We start from the raw sequence: 18,398 nt of genomic DNA, 5'->3' as shown, positions 1-18,398 counted from the left end.
TTCAGCAGGCATTTCAAGTGAGCTTTTTCTGGTTAAATTTTTGCTAACTTAATCTTTTGTACCTCTTTCCCAACATCACCGTACACGGCAGTGTGCAAACTGGAGTGTCGAACGGTATATAACTTGTTGCAAGGAAAGAACTAGATGAGGTTTCAGATAATGCAAATGTTTCAGCTGTCAATTTTGTTTTGCTGCTTTGCAGGGCGATGGCCGCTCCTACAGCTATGTATGTGGGATCTCCAGCAAAGATGCTCCACACTGGGAGTCCCTTATGTTCCTAGCCAGACTCATCCCCCGCATGTGTCACAACATAAACCGGTATATATCTGCAGTATTTTTTTAAAAATACAGCTGCTGCTTATTTTGTTGTTTGCTTAACATTTTTGCTTTGGTACATTTTTAACTTGCACACGAGAAGTAAAAACGAAACTACCATATAGAAGAATATGCTGCTGCCTTTCTTGAGAGCTTATTATAAATTGGAGATGTAAAAGTTCTGGAAATTTTGAAGCCAGCAGGGCGGGGATCTTGTTGTAGGGTTGCTGGGAATCGAAGTACATATGCAATACCGTCGTTATCAAACCTAAACCTATTTTATTGCTTTAACCACATTAAACGCACCAGTTACAACATATTTATCAAATAAAATGGTACTTTGGCACAGTCATAACATTTATGACAGAATTGCCTTGACTCAGAAGTAAGCCCCACTCTGTTTAGCGGTGCTTACTTCTGTGTAACCACACGTAGGCTTGCATGAATGTCGTCAGCTGCTACCCTGTGGGTGTGTCCCTTTGAATACATGCGTAGGATTGCACTGTTAGTGTCACAGTGAATTGATGGGAGAGATGAAAAGGGAGAGAGGCCACGAAACTTGTAGGCCAGAGACCATCAAATGGAGGCCAGTAGCAATTCACAAGCAATAAAGGCTCTGTAAGCTTATCTCATAGATAAGTGTAAGTAGATAAATAGGTACTGCTCCAAGCGGGAAGGTACATGGCATTTCCGTGCACTGATCTGGTTCGCCAGAAGCAGCTTTGTTATGCTGGCCACATGACCTGGAAGCTGTACGCCAGCTCCCTCGGCCAATAACGCGAGATGAGCGCCGCAACCCCAGAGTTTGTCACGACTGGACCCTAATGGTCAGCGGTCCCTTTATCTTTAAGCTTATCTCATGAAGATGGCAAGCACCCCTCTAGGTGCAGAAATGCATTTTGGATCTGAGTATTGTATATGTCAGTTACAGGGCACAGGAGCTAAAATGCTCTTCATACTATAAACTCTGAGTAAAGCCTTGTTGTTTTTCTTAAAAAAGCATTCCACTCGATTCAAAAAGAGAAAATAATTCGTATGAGGTTTGTTGTTTTTTTTAGAAAAAGGGAAAACTGGGTTCTCCGCCTTAGTCCCAGGCCTTCACATCTCTGTTTATAATATTGTCCCATAAGCCATGTTGGGAGGGAAGAGTCAGATGCCCCACTAACAGATTTGTCCCAGCTTTTTATCTGCAAGCCCATTTTGTGACTATTTGCCCGGGGATCTTTAATGTGTGTGTTTGATGTTTTATTTCATGGCCTGTTACTGTAATTTTGTGCGATCATAGTATGATGTTCAGGGCAACCCTATACTGACTACAGTGGTACCTTGGTTCTCAAACTTAATGCGTTCTGGAAGTCAGTTCGATTTCCAAAGCGTTCCAAAACCAAGGCGCGCTTTCCCATAGAAAGGAATGCAAAATGGATTAATCCGTTCCAGACTTTTAAAAACAACCCCTAATAAGCATGGACCAATTGTATCAAGTAGCATGGGAAACAGCCTTATTAGAAAAACTAACCAATAAACTGAAACTGACACGGGGACAAATAGAAGAAGATGCCTTCACCTCTTTATCACATACACAGCCCAACAAGACAACGACAAGAGTTCACCAACAGCATACGAATCAATCTGGCTAACCCAGGGGACAGCAACCTTTTTCAGCCGTGGGCCAGTCCACCGTCCCTCAGGCCATGTGGTGGGCTGGACTATATTTGGGGGGAGGGGGAAATGAACAAATTCCTATGCCCCATAAATAACCCAGAGATGCATTTTAAATAAAAGGACACATTCTATTCATATAAAAATACACTGATTCCCGGACTGTCCGAGGGCCAGATTGAGAAGGCGATTGGGCCACATCCAGCCCCCTGGCCTTAGGTTGCCTACCCCTGGGCTAACCTGATTCAAAAACACCCACCCACCCCACTCACACATGAAAACAAAGGTCACCACAGCCAATCACAAACAAACACCCTCGGCCAACGCCAACCTCTCTCACCACTAAAGGAGTACAAGCAAATAGCAAAGAGAACGTGCACAAGCGACACTGACACAACCCCCCCCCAATAGCTGCCAAGTCTCCCATATTCCCCGGGAAACCCCCGTTTTCCCAGCTGTTTCCCGCTGGCAGCCTGAATTTTTAAAAACCCCGTAAATCCTACGGATTCTTACCGGCCCGGGGAGGCTCCTTCTGCGCATGTCTGGAGTCTCTGGACATGCGCAGAAGCGATTTCTGGCGCTGTGGCCATTTTGGAAATGGAAATGGGTAGAGCATGCATAGAAGCGACTTCCGGTGCTGCTCTGCCCAGTTCCAAAATGGCCGCAGCGTGACTTCCGGTGCTGATCCCGGATTTTTCAATCTGGGAGTTGGCACCTATACCCCCCCCCCACACTTAAGTAGCATAGACGCATTGCCACCCAACCCCAACCTCACTCACCATGCCCCCTTCACCTCTTCCCCCCCCTTTCTTCCTAATGTAACACTAATGTCTCAACAAATGAAACTGATCTGTGGAAAATGTGACTTGAAAAAAGAGACATTGCACATACTTTTGTAAACCAAGAAATCTTTGATAAAAAATATATTTTAAAAAAACAACAACCCCTAAAACAGCAATTTAACATGGATTTTACTATCTAACGAGACCATTGAGCCATAAAATGAAAGCAATAAACAATGCACTGAACTGGGTTCCACACAGCCACAAAAACAAATTGACTGAAAAAGCTCCCAAAACAAAAAAGCAAAATAAATAGCAAAAACAAAAGCGCCAGATATCACCTCCGTGTTGCGTGGGTGCTCGAGATTTGCCAGCCATCAGACCTCAGCGTAGCACTCAGAAGGGAAGCGTAACACTCTAATTGGAAGCGTAACACTCAAAACAGAGCACGTTTGGCTTCTGAAAAACGTTTGCAAATTTTAACACTTCTGGGTTTGCAGTGTTCGGGTTCCAAGTTGTTCAAGAATTAAGCTATTCGAAAACCAAGGTACCACTGTATACTGGAAAGCTAAGCGTCAAGTACTGCAGGCATGAATGCTCTTAACAGTGGGGGTTTTTAAAGCAAGGGAAGGAAGCAAACTTTTGCTTTAGTATTGGAATAGAAAGACTGCACATATTCTGAATGTTAATGTTTTCCAAACGGGATACCTGGCTTTTTAAATAAATGATTGAACGACTGTCTGTTTGAATTAAAGGCACTGTGCACCCAAGTTTTACATGCTTGGACAAAGCCAGAATTTAAATTACTGTCTGCTATTCTGGTATTTTATAGATGCATTGCTCATCTTTCCCTAACCTGGCACCCTTCAGAAGTTGGGGACTGAAACTCCTTTTAGCCCTAGCCAGCGTAGTGCTTGCATTATTCAGTTTGCAATAAACCACACACTCCAACGCTTCATTTTCTTCCCTCCTTAGAGTTGTCTATGTGTTTGGCCCACCTGTCAAAGAACCTCCCACAGACGTTACTCCCACTTTCCTGACAACAGGAGTCCTCAGCACATTGCGGCAAGCTGATTTTGAGGCTCATAATATTCTCAGGGAGTCTGGTTAGTATGTGCATTTGTTCAGTGAAAGGTCATTGCTTAGTTCAGGCGTTGGCAATGTTTTCCGGCCATGGGCCGGAGCATTCCCACAGACTATTGTCCGTGGGCCGGACATGCGCAGAAGCAATTTCTGGCACTGCACTGCCCATGTCCGGGGCACCAGAAATCTCTTCTGTACATGTCCGCAGCACCGGAAATTGCTTCTGCAGTTGATCAGACGCCGGAAACCGTGCCTGCGCAGAAGCAATTTCTGGCAGCGGCGCAGACGGCATTTCCAGCACGGCTTTGCAAGTCCCCGCGCTGCACTGCGCTGGTTTAGTGCAGCGCGGGGGGGGGGGGGGACTTGCCGAGCGGGTGGCTCGGTGACCAGGCAGCTCGTGGGCCGAATAAATGGCCTCCAGGGGCTGGATCCAGCCCATGGGCCGGAGGTTGCCGATGCCTGGCTTAGTTCATTGCTAAAAGGTCTGCTGTCCTTGAGTCGCCATTGGCAAAGACACTTAATAGCAGTTCAGAATTCGTCAAGCAACCCAGATTTTGGTGCAAGATAATAAAGTAAAAGTTTGCATAACAGATGTTTCTTTTGTAGAACCCTGGTTTCAGAAAGTTGAATTTTCTGGGACACTGCAATTTTTTGATTTTGTAGCAGAAAAACTACATCAAATGTGAATCACATGAAAGTTTTAAAAGAAACTAATTTGATGCATGCAACTCTTAACCAAGAGCAGTTTCTGAGTTGTACCATTTGTCTTTATGCTGCTCTTTGTTTTCATTTGTATCCTGCCTTTCCTTAGAGCTTAGGATGGCAAAATGATCTCCCTCCCCCTATTTTATCCTGACAACAACCCTGTGGCATAGATTAGGCCAAGATAGTGATTGGCCCAAGACCACCCAGCATAGCTGCCAAGTTTTCCCTTTTCTCGCGAGGAAGCCTATTCAGCATAATGGAAAATCCCTTAAAAAAAGGGATAACTTGGCAGCTATGCCACCCAGTGAGCTTCACGACTGAATCGGGAGTTGGAATTCTGGTCTCCCAAGTCCTAGTCCAGCACTGTAATCAAGGGAGGGGGGAGGTGTCAACCTCTGGGTGTTGTTCAACCACAACTTTCATCATTCCTGACGATGTGCTCTAATTATTACACTACGCCAGCTCTCTCGGTCCATATAAACGGTTTGTTAATTGCAATATTCTTGCTTTCTTATGCCAAGGTTATGCTGGAAAAATCAGCCAGATGCCAGTCATCTTGACACCGTTGCATTTTGACCGAGATCCCCTTCAGAAGCAACCTTCCTGTCAAAGATCTGTGGTCGTTCGGACCTTCATCACTAGTGATTTCATGACGGGTATTGCAGCGACTCCCGGCAATGAGATACCGGAAGAGGTAAAACTTTCAGAATAATCATTTGAACTGCCTTTTCTTTCTTTGCTAATATGGAAACTGTGCTTGTTCCTTTATTCAAAATGGTTTAAAAGTTCATTTTTGTAGCACAGAAATAAATGTGTGCTCTGGCCCTCAAACCGCTCCTGGGCGATGCATCGGTACATTGCCCAGGCCTATGCTGTACAGTCTTACCTTGGATCCCAAATGCCTTGCAAGTCTAACGTTTTGGCTCCCAAACACTGCAAACCCAGAAGTGAGTGTTCTGGTTTGCAAACGTTCTTTTGAACCCAAACGTCTGATAGGGCTTCCGCGGCTTCCGCTTGGCTGCAGGAACTTCCTGCAGCCAATCAGAAGCTGCACTTTGGTTCCCGAACATTTTGGAAGTCGAACGGACTTCCGGAATGGATTCCATTCAACTTCCAAGGTATGACTATAGTACAGGTGAAACTCGGAAAATTAGAATATCGTCAAAAGGTGCATTTATTTCAGTAATGCAACTTATTTCTATTTTTACAAATGCTTTCTTTTGGAAATTCCACAGTAATAAAACAAATAGTTACAATAATACAAAAATAAACATCGCTATTACATTTCATTAATTGCATTCCATTTATAATTGACCTGCCTAATGACAAATAATTACAGTTACAACAAATAAAAGGCTTGACATATCTTGCTTTGCATGTCATGCATCTATCTCATATTGGTTTCACCTTTTAAGTTGCATTACTGAAATAAATGCACTTTTTGACGATACAGTGGTACCTCGACTTACGAACGACTCGACAACCAAAATTTTTCGACTTATGAATGGGGCAAATGGCCGCGTGCTTACGAATGTCTCAACATCCGAAAGGAAACCGCGGCAGTTTTAGATAGGGATTATTCAACTTACAATTTTTTAGATAGGGTTGCTTCGACTTACGAATTTTTCCGTTTCCAATGCGTTCCTATGGGAAATTGCGTTTCCAATGGCACATTTCGACTTACGAATTTTTCGACCTACAAAGGTGCCTTCGGAACAGATTAAATTCGTAAGTTGAGGCACCACTGTGTTCTAATTTTCCAAGTTTCACCTGTAAGTGTATGAGCTGCCTCTCCAAATGTTTGCCTGTTTTTGTTTGTTTGTTTGTTTGCAAACAAAATAATACCAAGCTATATTTTAAAAGTTTGATGCACCATTCCTACCCCCTTCTAGACAGCTAGGTAAAATAGTCTAATGAATATCCTGTGCCTTGCATTACAGCCCCGATTTATCCCTCATTCAAACCTGGCAGCCTGTCTACTTAACTGCTCTTCTAACTGTGTTTTGTTCCTAAATAAATGCAGGTTGTGTTGAAGATGGTGGCAGAGATTAAGAAGATTCCTGGCATCTCCCGGGTGATGTATGACTTGACTTCAAAACCACCAGGAACAACTGAGTGGGAATAATTATTCCCTCCCCCTCCTTGTATGAAAGTACTGTATGCAGTTTTAAATTATATCAGAAACCATTCCCAGTGTTGACATGCAGTACTGTGAAACAGAGTCGCTGGAGCTGCTGCTATATCACATGTGATTCCCCCACCCTCTTCCTGGAGCATAATCTGCAAATTAAGAATGATGTTGGGGGCGGGGGGCGGGGAGCAAGGTAAGTGGGCTGAGGATACGTACGGGTAAATAATTAGGGCAGTATTGCCTACGTGCAGATAGATTCATATTGCTTTGCCTTTTTTTTTTTTGGTCTTACTGACTGTTTCTACTGTTACGTCATTTCAATGTCTCTTTTTATTTTTTTATTTTCATTTTCTTTTGTATACTGTGTAAAAAGAGACCGTTTATTTACATTTACCAAAACCAATGTCGGAGCCTATTAAAATAATGGGGTTGGGGGGGGGGGAAGCGACCAACAACTGCTTTTGAAACAGATTTATTATAAATAAATATTTTGCCAAATGGAGTAGTAGGTATTGTTGAGTTGTGGAATCAATGTATAATTTGTTCTGCTGCGTACTGTATGAATTCCTGTTCCATATCGTTTGGAGTATTAAGTCCATGGCAATAAGTGTTGACTTTTAAGACAACAACAACATCTGGCGCTCAAATAATGACTGTGTCTCCCCGCCTTGCTCTCCTGTCCCTCCTCCGTAATGTTTTTTAAAAGCAAGTTTTGCTTAAAAATGTAAAAGCATACATTTCCCCCACTGTGCAGTGATATCTATATTTAATGTACATTAAATCAGTTACAAGGGAGCCAAACATGAATTATGTATACAGTTGAAAATGCATCTTGTGGTTCAGGCAAAATCAAAGGGAGTAACAATCCACATTGCAGCCATCAAAATCTTATCTGCCCTTTCTCAGTTTTTGTCTTTGTCTTTATGCCGAACTATCATTCATACCGTTCGTGTTGGGCTTATATTTTATATGAGGCTGCTTTGGAAAAGCGAGGGGGAATAATTGCTCTCTGTGTACACCTTTCCAAGGTCTTCTAAAATGTGCCGATTCGTATGTGATTGGGCTTTGGAGGCAGCAGGGCCAATCTAGATATAAATTAGTTTGTGCATTTCTTGAAAAATAAACTGCCAGTAAAGTCAGAAGGATAGATAAATAGAGTTAACATCTCGGCTCTGGTTTGGGTAAAGATCAGAAGCTGGGTGGTTTTCAATATTGAGCCACATAGCTTTGACTGTAGTGGAGCTGCTTCTAGAATCATAGAATCATAGAGTTGGAAGAGACCACAAGGGTCATCCAGTCCAACCCCCTGCCAAGCAGGAAACATCATCAAAACATTCTTGACATATGCCTGTCAAGCCTCTGCTTAAAGACCTCCAAAGAAGGAGACTCCACCACACTCCTTGGTAGCAAATTCCACTGCCGAACAGCTCTTACTGTCAGGAAGTTCTTCCTAATGTTTAGGTGGAATCTTCTTTCTTGTTGTTTGAATCCATTGCTCCGTGTCCACTTCTCTGGAGCAGCAGAAAACAACCTTTCTCCCTCCTCTATATGGCATCCTTTAATATATTTGAAAATGGCTATCATATCACCCCTTAACCTTCTCTTCTCCAGGCTAAACATACCCAGCTCCCTAAGCCGTTCCTCATAATGCATTGTTTCCAGGCCTTTGACCATTTTGGTTGCCCTCTTCTGGACACGTTCCAGCTTGTCAGTATCCTTCTTGAACTATGGTGCCCAGAACTGGACACAGTACTCCAGGTGAGGTCTGACCAGAGCAGAATACAGTGGTACTATTACTTCCCTTGATCTAGATGCTATACTCCTATTGATGCAGCCCAGAATTGCATTGGCTTTTTTAGCTGCTGCATCACACTGTTGACTCATGTCAAGTTTGTGGTCTACCAAGACTCCTAGATCCTTTTCACATGTACTGCTCTCAAGCCAGGTGTCTCCCATCCTGTATTTGTGCCTTTCTTTCTTTTTTGCCCAAGTGTAGTACTTTACATTTCTCCTTGTTAAAATTCATCTTGTTTGCTTTGGCCCAGTTGTCTAATCTGTTAAGGTCATTTTGAAGTGTGATCCTGTCCTCTGGGGTATTAGCCACCCCTCCCATCTTGTCAGGGTAGATGGACAGGAGAACAGCGTTAAGGTCACATCCATACCTTATATTTAAAGCACTCTTTAATCCACAGTCAAATTCCCTCAAAGAATCCTGAAAACTCTTACTTTGTTTAGGGTGCTGGGAATTGTCGTTTGACGCCTCACAGATCTACAATTCCCAGCATCCTTAACAAACTATAGTTCCTGAGTTTCTTAGGGGGGGAGGCCATAGCTGTTAAAATGGTAGAAGAGGACTTAAAATGCTAGAATACTTTCTTCTCATAAAGAGAATAGGGCTGCAACGGCTTCACTCACCCATTCTGAATACGGCCTTAGTGCACCACAAATCACTGCGACCTTACACAAACTTTGATTTGTACCCGATAGTTCTCAAGTGCCCAAGTATTACTGCCTTGATTAGCAGGATACAGGCGACCATTCCGCCATGCATTGATTGATCGGAAGGTCATCGCAGGACAAGTGAAAACTTGTGGAGGGGCAGCGAACTAGTCACTCCTGTTTAATGCTATATCTGTTGACAAAAAAAGGGTCCTTCTGCTCAATATGATTTCCGCTGTCCTTATGTGAATTAACCAAAAAACATGGCTGGTTAAGATGCAGAGGTCGGGATGGCTGGATGGTCTTGCCAGATGTGTGGTAGAGCATCTGGCTGGAATAAAGCAGCGGGACGTATAAAGGGGAAATAAGGGCAAAAGGTACTCACTATAAAACCATGTGTCCCTGGCGTCTGGGGAGCTGGGATGATCTGGTGGTTCTCTTGCTATGCTAACTTGCCTTACCATGCCACATGAGGAAGGTTTGTTGTCTCCTGAAGACTTTTCCTGCGGAGGTCTTGGAACATGTACCTGAGCGAGTAATAATAATAATAATAATTTATTATTTGTACTCCGCCCATCTGGCTGGGTTTCGCCAGCCACTCTGGGCAGCTTCCAGTAAAGATTTAAAATATATTAAAATGTCACACATTAAGAACTTCCCTGAACAGGGCCTTCAGATGTCTTCTAAATGTAAGGTAGTTACTGTATTTATTTCTTTGACATCTGATGGGCTGGCGTTCCACAGTGGGTGCCACTCCTGAGAAGGCCCTCTGCCTGGTTCCCTGTAGCTTTGCTTCTTGCAGTGAGGGAACCGCCAGTAGGCCCTCGGCGCTGGACCTCCGTGTCCGGGCAGAACGATGGGGGTGGAGACGTTCCTTCAGGTATACTGGGCCGAGGCCGTTTAGGGCTTTAAAGGTCAGCACCAACACTTTGAATTGTGCTTGGGTGGCATGGTCCAGTGTGTAGGAATGCAGTAGGCGAATCATAGAATTGTAGAGTTGGAAGGGACCCCCAATGGCCATCTAGTCTGACCCCCTGCAATGCAGGAATCTCAACTGTGAAGCATCCATGGCAGACGATTTGCAAATCTGTTTGCCCGTTTCATCCATACCCAGGGTGTGCAACCGAAGTGCTTTCCTGTATAGTCCGTGTTTGGGAATGGGTGTGGTCAAGTCAGCAGAAGTGCAATCCAGACCCAAGTGTCTACTTAGCAAACTCTACTAGGAAGTCCTCTTTATATGCCTGCTGGTGAGATTATGGCACCTGAGACTATAATGTAATGATCACTTGCAAGCCTGATTGCTCTTGCATGGTGGGAACTCTTTATTCAGATGCCTCCTAGACAGTCAGGCCCATAACAAGGGGATGTTTCTTGAGCTATTGCTGTGCTTTGACATTGATGTTTACTTGGCCATTTCAAATGTCTTTTTTTTTTCTAAAAGCTGATGTTTAACATATAATATGTAACTCTATTATGGTTATGGTCCAAGCTAGAGAAATGAGGTCTATATAATGCATGGTTCCATTCATAAGAGCCAGAGGTTTTAACTGAGTGGTGTGTCTACTGACGGTAACCCTTGCGGCTGGAGCTAAGAGTATTTTGTGTCCATGTTCACTATGTTAGATGCACAGATAGTCAAATTATAGGATTTCCATCTTAACAAATGTATACGTTTAAGTCAGCTCTGGGCTACAACTTTATAAGCTTGTTTTGTTTTAAAAAAAAAGATTCATGAAGGAAATGGGAGTTTGGCAAACTTTAAGAAGATTAACATTAGCAGCCAGAAGCAAACACATGTCAAAGGAATAGCATTATGAGTGATTTGTTAAATTTGTTAAATCCAGATTCCAGTATTGTATGGAGCAGGGTATTTTTTATTTTTTAAAAACTACACACAGTTTGTGAGGGAAGTGGAATGTAGCTTCATTGCCATCCTTCCAGTCCTTGAATGTATTTCATCGTGTTCATTCATGTAATCTCAGCCGGATGGAGAAACACAGATTGTCGTCTTCTTGTGGTCCAGAAGGGAATGTAGCTTATGAATGCAGTTGCTCTTGTTCAATTTGTTTACCCCTCTCTTGTCCTTCAGTGAGACATGTCAACGTATTCAAAGGAATTTGTATAGGGAAATAATTCCTAGCATTCTCGTTTTTTTAAAAGAAAGGAAACATTTTCTGCTTGTAAATGATAAGTACTGTGAGCCTTAATTTTTATCCACAAATAAAAGTTACCCATTTGGATACTTGTGTGATTATTATTATTATTATTTTAAAGGCACTCCTTCCAATCGTTAACTCCCCACTTTGGAATTTGTTCCCTAAATGATGAAGGCCTGCTGTGGACAATGGTTGGCTCTTCTGGGTAAGCAGAGGAGTATCACAGATACAAAACTATGGCAGGCCAAGCAGTGGAGAGATGCCATCAAAAGTGTCTGAAGCTTCGAAATGTGACCTGAGTATTCTGCGGCCTAGTCCAGAACCCCAGGCTCAAGCACCCTTCGCATGACACATATCACTTAATACAGACTGCTCCGCTGGCGAGGTCAGGGTGGAAATGCAAGGGTGAATAGATTTTTAAAAAAAATTGTTTTAGAGCAAGTGTTTCCCAAACTTGGGTCTCCAGCTGTTTTTGGACTACATTTCCCATCATCCCTGGTCTTGCTAGCTAGGGATGATGGGAGCTGTAGTCTACTTCTGTGTTAATTCTGTGCATCCTGGAATGGATTTAAACACCTTTTGTTCATATGAATGATGTAAGCGTAACCTTGTTCGAAACCCACCCAAAACCCATGTTTTAGGAGCGTCTCTTGCTGTGCAGGAGCTGGAGTTCAGTTAACTGTATGGTTCACTTTACAGTTCTTCTTCAACAACAGGTTTGTTGTTAATGAGGCTTACTGCCAGGTAAGTTGGTAATGGTGGCAACCCAAGCCTTGCCATTGGGGAAAAATGGGGTTCTTGGGCCTTTTATCTCCACAAGCAGAACCAGCAGGACATAGTTGACTCCCCATGGTAAATAGAAGGCCTAGGCCCTAGGGGATGGGAAGGGGATGCAACGATGTGCACATTCTTTCTAATGTTGTGTTACCCCTCACAAAATGGCAGCCATTTTGTGACTGGTGATCTCAGTCGCAAAATTCAAAATGTTCCCACTGGTCCAAGACGGTTAGCGATTTCAGAGTGCGAAATGAGGTTATCTGGAATATAGGACTGAATAACATACGGCAAGTGATAGCCAATATTATTATTATTCTGTATTACTGTGTGTGTTAGCAACGCACTTCCAGACGTAAGTTAGGATCCCAGGGAGTAAGTTAGTGGAAGGTTATATTCCTCTTCTTGGTGCTGTTTTAGATGCTGTCCAAAAAAATTACAGGAATGTCGCAGGTTCCGCTTTTTATTTTTGACCACAGAATGCCTGCTTGAGGCTTAAAGGCTCAAGGCTGCCTTTCTAAACTTACTTAGTAGTAAAGACCACTAAAATCAATGGGACGTGCTTTCAAGTAGCCATGCTTGATCAGAATGTTAAAATGGTTGTGTCGGGAGCTACAAGACTTAAACATCTGCTACTATATGAAGGTTGCTTCAAGGATCCTTGTAGGATGCTGAACTCTTGTTTAACTTTGCTTCCTCGAGTCACATTGAGGAGAAAGTCCGATAAACGCTCCTGTTGCCGCACGGATACCCATGCCCTTAACAGGGCTTATATTTTGCACAAAGCTTTGAAATAATTCTAAGCCACAGCAAGAGATTTTCAGCGTTTCTTGTGATTCTTGTCATTTTCTCAGGAAGTAAGCTGGAAGACAATTAGTATTAGAAAATGGAATTGTTGCTTTAAATATAAATATCTGCAGATGATTTGAGTGGCTTGGTTCTTTTGTGTAAACGTTTTCTTGTCTTCGTACGTGTTCAAAAAATGAATCACGCCTTCAAAAAGTGCCATTCTGAGACTCCTGCGAACTTGCACATTCTTAGTGGGCCATCATCTTTCTATATATTCCCAACACACTGTCACTGCTTAACATGGTAACAAAACAGGTCTGGGAATGCTGTTCAGGTGAGAGTTGGCTGGGTGCTTGGTGCTCCTTCACTTCGTGCTGTGGGAAAAATTGTTTCACCTGAAGCAGAGGAGAGGGAATAGGGAAATGACGAGCTTTTATTGCATGCCAGCTATAATGGGGCTGCTGTTTTTGTAACATAGAGGCCTTATTTTCATCCTGGAGAAGCCGGCTGCAGAAGGAACAGTTGTGTGATTAAATGCAAAGCGCTAGAGTCACAAATCCTAAGTTTTGCCTACCTGCATGAAAAATTAAACCAAAAGCCCTTTCCATACCAAGGCCTGGCAATAAAGGTGACTTGTGTAATTTCAAAGGGACAAGATTCAGAATACTTTTGCATAGCTAGACAACTGTGTGTGAAAAACTACATCTCCCTCTATTGTCAGTGTTTTACTGCCACCTGGCGTTTTAAAGGAAGAGTAGCATCCTTGCTTGACTTGAGTAGCTTTGGGTTAGGTCCATGGGGTCACGAAGAGTCGGACACGACTAAATGACTAAACAACAAAACAACAACAATATTATAACTACAGAAGAGCAATAAGTGTGGGAAGGCGTTGTTTCTGATGATATATTGAAGTAGAGTGCTACCTCAGGTTACAAACTTAATTCGTTCCGGAGGTCCGTTCTTAACCTGAAAATGTTCTTAACCTGAGACACGCTTTCACTAATGGGGCCTCCCACTGCTGCTGCACGATTTCCATTCTCATCCTGGGGCAAAGTTCACAACCCGGAGCAACTACTTCCGGGTTAGCGGAGTTTGTAACCCGAAGCATTTGTAACCCAAGGTACCACTGTATTTGGGTATCCTGTTGGTTGCGTGAAACAACTTCAGAACGCAAGGTTGGAAAAAACGTGCAGCAAAGAACATTTCTAGACACACAGATTATGTCCAATCTCAATGGTTAGCTCCAAATAAAATAAAGGTGGATGCAGAACTTTAAAACCATAATAATGGTTCAGGTCACCATCATCAGTGATTGTTTAATGCAGAGTGTGAGAGGTAAGTAAAGGTATTCCACTGCCCGTCCCCTGCCATCTCAGGGGTCCCCTTCCCCCCAGGGACTTTTAAACACTCTTTTGGCCCTGTGCATACTTAGTCTTCATTGGGCTTTTGGGGAAGGTTGCCCCCCCCTTAAGTATTTTTTAAAGTGGCTTTTTTGTGCTTTGCCAAATGTCAGAGTTCCTCTGAGCTCGCTGCGCTAATACAACACTTTTGCTTTTCTGTGGTGCTGTTTCAGCTACAATCCTGTTGGCGCTCACCGCCAGTATTTGCAGTATATGTAATTGTATGAAATCAGGCTGGAGGTTCAGGGAAGATGAAAATATGCAAAAAATTAAAATTAAAATCCATCTAAGTTCTGTTGAGGTCTACTTAACGAAGTCCGAGCCTCCCATTTGCGCTCAATCTTCAGCCAATTCACTTCGTCTCAGGAACCAGCTCAGATAAAAAGGTCACAGAGCACTTAGGAGACTCTGCAGTGCTGTGCTGTGCTGTCATAGCTCTATTAAGCCATGGAGGAAGCTGATGTCCTCGCTTTTTATCTGCTGGCTTTAAAACATGTATACAGTGGTACCTCTGGTTAAGAACTTAATTCGTTCCGGAAGTCTGTTCTTAACCTGAAACTGTTCTTAACCCGAGACACCACTTTAGCTAATGGGGGCTCCTGCTGCCGCTGTGCCGCCGGAGCACAATTTCTGTTCTCATCTTGAAGCAAAGTTCTTAACCCGAGGTACTATTTCTGGGCTAGTGGAGTCTGTAACCTGAAGCGTCTGTAACCCAATTTATTCTAAACATTGCACCCTTTAATATTTTAATAATCAGCATCTTATGAGTGTGAGGTACAGTACTCTTGTTGACATTGTTGTTGTCATTGGGACTAACCTGCCTTGCAGGGTGGTTGTGCTGTTTAAATGTCACAGGAAAGTACTAAATACATTTCCTTGAGCTCCTAGAAGGAAAGGCTGTACAGTACATGATTGTGAAAATGAATAATATAGCTGACCTGCAATGCCCACTTTGCAACCCTGGTTTTTTTTAATGTATTTGTATTGAAGATTTCTTCGTTGTTACACTATGGCAGCTCTGGGGTTTTCTGCAGTCTGCTAACTGAATAGGTGCATATTAAAAGTAATTGTTTTACAGAAGAATGATGTTTTTTTTTTGGGGGGGTGGATAAAAAATTGTAACCATCACTTCCGCCTCCAGCCTTTTGATTTCACAACTCTGCTTTTCTCTTTTTTCCAAACATCCTAATTATATAATTATAAGATTTAAATAGGTAGAGGAAGGAAAAAGGAAAGAGGAGTAGGAAGGAGATACAATGGGGGCCTGTCAAATTCACAGCTAGACTCTCACATCTCCCTGAATATCAGCCTTTCCATTAGAATCATAACCGCAGAGGAAAAAAGAAAACAAGACTTCTGCCTTCACTGGATCTGTTCCCCTGGTGCCCATTTTGGATTTCGTAACCTTCTGGGGTTCAGGTGTTTTCTGTTGCTACCAGGTAAAGACAAGTAGTGACAAGTCATGAGGTGTTTATATTGGTTTTTAGCAAACATCGCCCCAGAGGATCTTAGGACAGCACACAGTGTTATACTATGTTCTCCTCACAACAACCTGGTTAGGTAGGTCAGACAAGAAGGAAGTGACTTATTCATGGCCAACCAGAAGCAATTTAAATGTACCTAAGTATTCTTGAGACCAGATCCCACTCCTCACAGTATTTATTTATTTATTTATTACATTTATATTCCATCTTCCAAGGATCTCAAGGTGGTGTACAGTGGACGCTCAGGTTGCGAACGTGATCCGAAAGGGAGGCACGTTTGCAACCTGCAGCGATCGCAACCCGCAGTGCCGCATCTGCGTACGCGCAGGTTGCGATTCGGCGCTTCTGCGCAAAGCGCGATTTAGTGCTTCTGCGCATGCAGAGTGCCAATACCTGGAAGTAACCCATTCTGGGACTTCCGGCTTCGGCGCTGTGAACAACCCAAAAACGCGCAACCTGAAGCGACCATAACCTGAGGTATGACTGTATTTGGTTCTCCTCCTCATTTCATCCAGTGAAGTAGGTTAGGCTAGGAGATAGTGACTCCCTCAAAGCACCCAGGGAACTTCATGGCTGAGTGGAGATTCAAACCCTGGTCTCCCAGGTCTTAGTCCAACATTCTAACCATTTTGCCACACTGGCTTCCAGTAGTCATGGTATGATAGTTCATAAGAGGATAAGGAAAGTCCTGCTGAATCAGACCAAAGGCCCATCTGGCGTAGCATCTTGTTCCTAACCATGGCCAACATCTAGGCAGAAGATGAGGGCCATAGCCCTCTCCCAGTGTTGATGGATTTATATTCCATGAATTTATTTGCCCAATCCCCTTTTAAAGACTAAGTTGGGTAGCCATCACTACACCTTGCGGAAGTGAATCACACAGCATAAGGCTGTGCTGTGTAAAGAAGTCGTTCGTCTTGCCTGTCCTGGATCTTCTATTCAGCTTCATCAGATAACCCTGGTTCCCTAGAACTCTGGTTACGCAAGAGTGAGGTAAAACTTCCTCTCCGTTCATTTTCTTCACATCTAATTTTTTAAAACTCAGTCATGTCCCCCTCCCCCTCACAGCTCCCCCCCCAACTAAAACAAAAAACAAATCTTGCCTCCTTTCCTCATAGGTGAGGTGCTCCAGCCGATCATTTGCGTTGTGCTTTTCTGCCAATTTCCAAGAAGCAGCCATTTCTCCCACCATGTACCCCGGCCTTCCTTGACATACAGGGATATATTATTTACTCACATCATAATCTTGCTAAAGTACATAGCACATAAGCGGACAATTCAATAGGTAAACCAGAGTTCCAACGAAAGGTGAACGACAGGGTCAAAGAGCAACCAAGTCCACATCGAGTGATGTATCATTTGATGACAACATGAGGCCCAGCACTATTCAACAGGGGATTTGGAAAGTATGCAAAATCCAGGGTGGCTGGTCTGTGTTCTGGTATAACCATCCCATTTTTGGCAAGAAGTATACAGTAGGTAGGTTGCATATTTTCAGTGTTCTAAGCCTACAGTAGATATTCAGCCATGATGGTTGTTGCATTGCAGAGAGCTACAGTTCCCAGAGTGGTTTAACAATCAATCCCCCTTCCCAGGGAACTCTGGGAGTTGTAGCCGTGTAAGGAAAAGGGTGTCCTAGCATCTCTCTGCACCTTTAATAAACCACAGTTCCCAGGATTCTTTGGGGGAAGCCATGAGAGTGTTGAAAGCAGTGCAATACTGCTTTAAATGTGCAGTGCAGATGGGGCCTTAGTCACAACTCACTTTAATTTGGTTGAAGCCACTGTCACCTGCATAGACAAAGAGACAGCCTAAGAACATACCCCCAGATTTCTCTAAAATGCACCTCCAGCATGCTGGAGTCCCTCAGTAAAGGTGCCGACTCCCTGGGGAGAGAATGATTGAAAGCTGCTGCTTTAAAGGGGGGGAGGGGAATGTCAGTCAAGAGGCCAGATGTGGCTTACATCTGGCCCATGATCTGCCCGCATTGCTTCTGCATACATGCAGCAGTTAGGCTTGGAAAGAGCTTCCCATTGGGGATTTTAAAATGGGTAAGTTGTGTTGATCTGTTGCAGCAAAGAGACTTGTGGCACCTTCATACCCTAATGCAGGGGTCAGCAAACTTTTTCAGCAGGGGGCCGGTCCACTGTCCCTCAGACCTTGTGGGGGCTGGACTATATTTTGAGGGGGGGAGCAGCACGAGCCCCAGTGGCTGCTTACCTGTGTCTTGCGAGCGGCAAGGGCTGGCGGAGGAATGATGAGCGGTACGCAAAAGGGCTCCGGAGGGGGGCTGCTTAAAATGGCGGCCACTCGAGTGCTGCTGCTGGCACCAACAAAGCCCAGTCCCCTTCCTCCTCTAGGCAGGGCGGGGAGAAGCCAGGAGGAGGGAGGGAGGAGGCGCCACCGCCATGTGAGGGAGAGGGAAAGAACGCGCATGCTGGTGATCCACGCGGTGATTCCGGATCGTCCGCGGGTTGGATCGAGAAGGCTATTGGGCCTGATCGGGCCCGCGGGCCTTAGTTTGCCTACCCATGCCGTAATGTGTTATGGAATGTTTGGGGGAATGTTTGGGAGAAGCCATGACTGTTTAAAGTGGCACCATAGTGCTTTAAAACTGCGGCGTGAATGTAGCCTAAGTGTACTCCATGTCTGATCCAGCAATGATTCTTAAATCATTGTTG

At 43.8% G+C, this 18,398-nt stretch overlaps 1 protein-coding gene across 1 annotated transcript in view; it reads left to right on the top strand.

Moving 5' to 3' along the window:
- Nucleotides 1-15,566, top strand: part of GMPS (guanine monophosphate synthase) — a 54,790-nt gene extending 39,224 nt beyond the window's left edge. Inside the window, exons 13-16 of the mRNA XM_035133403.2 lie at nt 203-318; nt 3,732-3,862; nt 5,066-5,238; nt 6,568-15,566. Coding sequence (XP_034989294.2) covers nt 203-318; nt 3,732-3,862; nt 5,066-5,238; nt 6,568-6,669 — 522 coding nt within the window. The 3' untranslated portion in view covers nt 6,670-15,566. The remainder of the gene's footprint in view (nt 1-202; nt 319-3,731; nt 3,863-5,065; nt 5,239-6,567) is intronic.
- The last annotated feature ends 2,832 nt before the right edge of the window (nt 15,567-18,398 follow it).

The sequence above is a fragment of the Zootoca vivipara genome, chromosome 5 (assembly GCF_963506605.1).
Source record: "Zootoca vivipara chromosome 5, rZooViv1.1, whole genome shotgun sequence".
In the NCBI taxonomy this organism is placed as follows: Eukaryota; Metazoa; Chordata; class Lepidosauria; order Squamata; family Lacertidae; genus Zootoca; species Zootoca vivipara.
Note: the sequence above shows the minus strand (reverse complement) of the source record. Positions and strands in the feature narration are given on the sequence as shown.